Raw genomic sequence first — 1,825 nt, forward strand, 5'->3', positions numbered from 1 at the left:
AAACAAAACCCTCTCAAGGTATCTTGACAGTCCGTCCTCAGTGGTGTGCACAGAAAAAAAAGTCAAGAAAAAACTCATTTTTTGTCTTACCTTGCTTGGATTGCAAAAGTAGCATCATTTCTAATGTCATTTACAGCCTGAGAGTGTGCATATAAAAGTAAAACATGTATTGGAAATATTTTCTATGTAATATCTTCTGATAAAATATAAAAATAAATTATACATATTTGGATACCATTCTAAAATGTTGATTTTACGGGAGGGGGCAAAATTGAATCTTATCACATATTCAAAAAAAAAAAATTCCTGACGATGCAGAACAAAACTCAATAATAAAAGTGTCATCAAACCCCCTTTGTTGTCTGGGTCTCTCCTTGAAAAAAGTTTTTATTTTCATTAATTGAATAACTATAAATCCATTTCACAAAAGAATGCACCCTGGTTTTAAATTTACCCAAAGACTCAACAGAAGAAATTCCAGATGTGAAGTTTTTGAAGACACACAACAAACCGTCAGCTATAAATACAAATGAGTGAAGTTTAAATATCGATTTGTGTGTGCAGTGCAGATCTGAACAAATATAATTGATCACAACAAGTAAAATTTTTATAAGGGGAAGAAAAGGGTGCAAATGGGTGTTCAACCTACACTATGTGGAGAAAAATGGCCGACACGCAAATACCAGTCAGCGGAGAACTATTAAAACCGAGATGTGATGTACACTGCAGGGACCTGCTCCCCCTTTTCTGTAGGTCCTGTGATCAGCCTATATGCAGTGATTGTGTAACTCTTGGTCAACACGCTGGACATCAACTATGTGAGATCTCAGAAGTAGTACAACTTCATCAGAGTGAATTACAGGAAGTTTTAAAAACTGAAAAGACAACTCCGTTTCTAAGGAAAATCCTTGCTGATAGTAAAGAGAAACAGAAGTGTCTTGCTGTTCACACGGAAAATCTCCTTCGCAGTGTTATTAACAGAGAGGAGGAAATTTGTGAAATGGTGAGACAATGGAGGGAGAAAATGGTGGGGAGAGTTATGACGTTCAGAGACACTTATGAGAATTCTTTGAGGAAAGAACAGTCCTTAATTCATGCTTTACTGCATCTCAAAGAAGGCTTCCAGTTCGATTCCGAGGAGAGGAAATTGGAGATCACGTACTTGAATTGCAAAACAAAACGTTTTCTGAGCGATAAAGCATATTTATCAGATGTTGGATCTACTTGCCACTTTGAAAAGGGAACTCTAAATGGTGATTCAACTGATGTGTTCGGAAACATTTCAGAGGTTGAAACCTCATCAGATGCAATTTCGCTTAGTCAAAATGAAGAAAATGAACAAAAAGAAGAGCTTGTAGAAGAAGAGGAAAAATTCCATGACTGTATAGAATTACCAAGGACCTATCAAGCTGGCGAAGCATCTATACAAGGCATCATACCCATAGACAGTACCAGCGTTGTTCTGCAAATCTCCAACACGGTCTGTCGTTGTAACATCGAGGGAGAAAAATTTTGTAAGTCTACGATTTTGGAATGTGTTCATCAGATTGCTCATATACCTGCTTCTGGAGATATTCTTGCGATAATGGAAGACCAAAAGGAAATAAGACGTATTTCAACATTAAAAAGTAAGGTGATTACAAAGTTCATTAATACTGACCAAACAAAAGATTACTTCTGTTGTCTGACTGCTGGAGGGAAAGAAGCTTACGCTTGTGTAGTTATACATTCAAGTTATATCAATTCTATAGCTAGTCATGTAAATTTATTGAATGATGACGGAGTGATTCTGAAGAAAATTGAAACGTCCACCTCTTACTGTATA

At 36.4% G+C, this 1,825-nt stretch overlaps 1 protein-coding gene across 1 annotated transcript in view; it reads left to right on the forward strand.

The window, feature by feature from the left end:
* Window positions 1-664: 664 nt before the first annotated feature.
* LOC134258515 (uncharacterized) overlaps window positions 665-1,825 on the forward strand; it is a 1,929-nt gene continuing 768 nt past the window's right edge. Inside the window, exon 1 of the mRNA XM_062741079.1 lies at window positions 665-1,825. This exon is cut by the window's right edge and continues 382 nt beyond it. Within this exon, the coding sequence (XP_062597063.1) occupies window positions 665-1,825 (1,161 nt within the window).

This window comes from Saccostrea cucullata, unplaced genomic scaffold (genome assembly GCF_032062105.1).
Source record: "Saccostrea cucullata isolate Sc308-1 unplaced genomic scaffold, CSIRO_AGI_Scuc_v1 ctg13158, whole genome shotgun sequence".
NCBI lineage: Eukaryota > Metazoa > Mollusca > Bivalvia > Ostreida > Ostreidae > Saccostrea > Saccostrea cuccullata.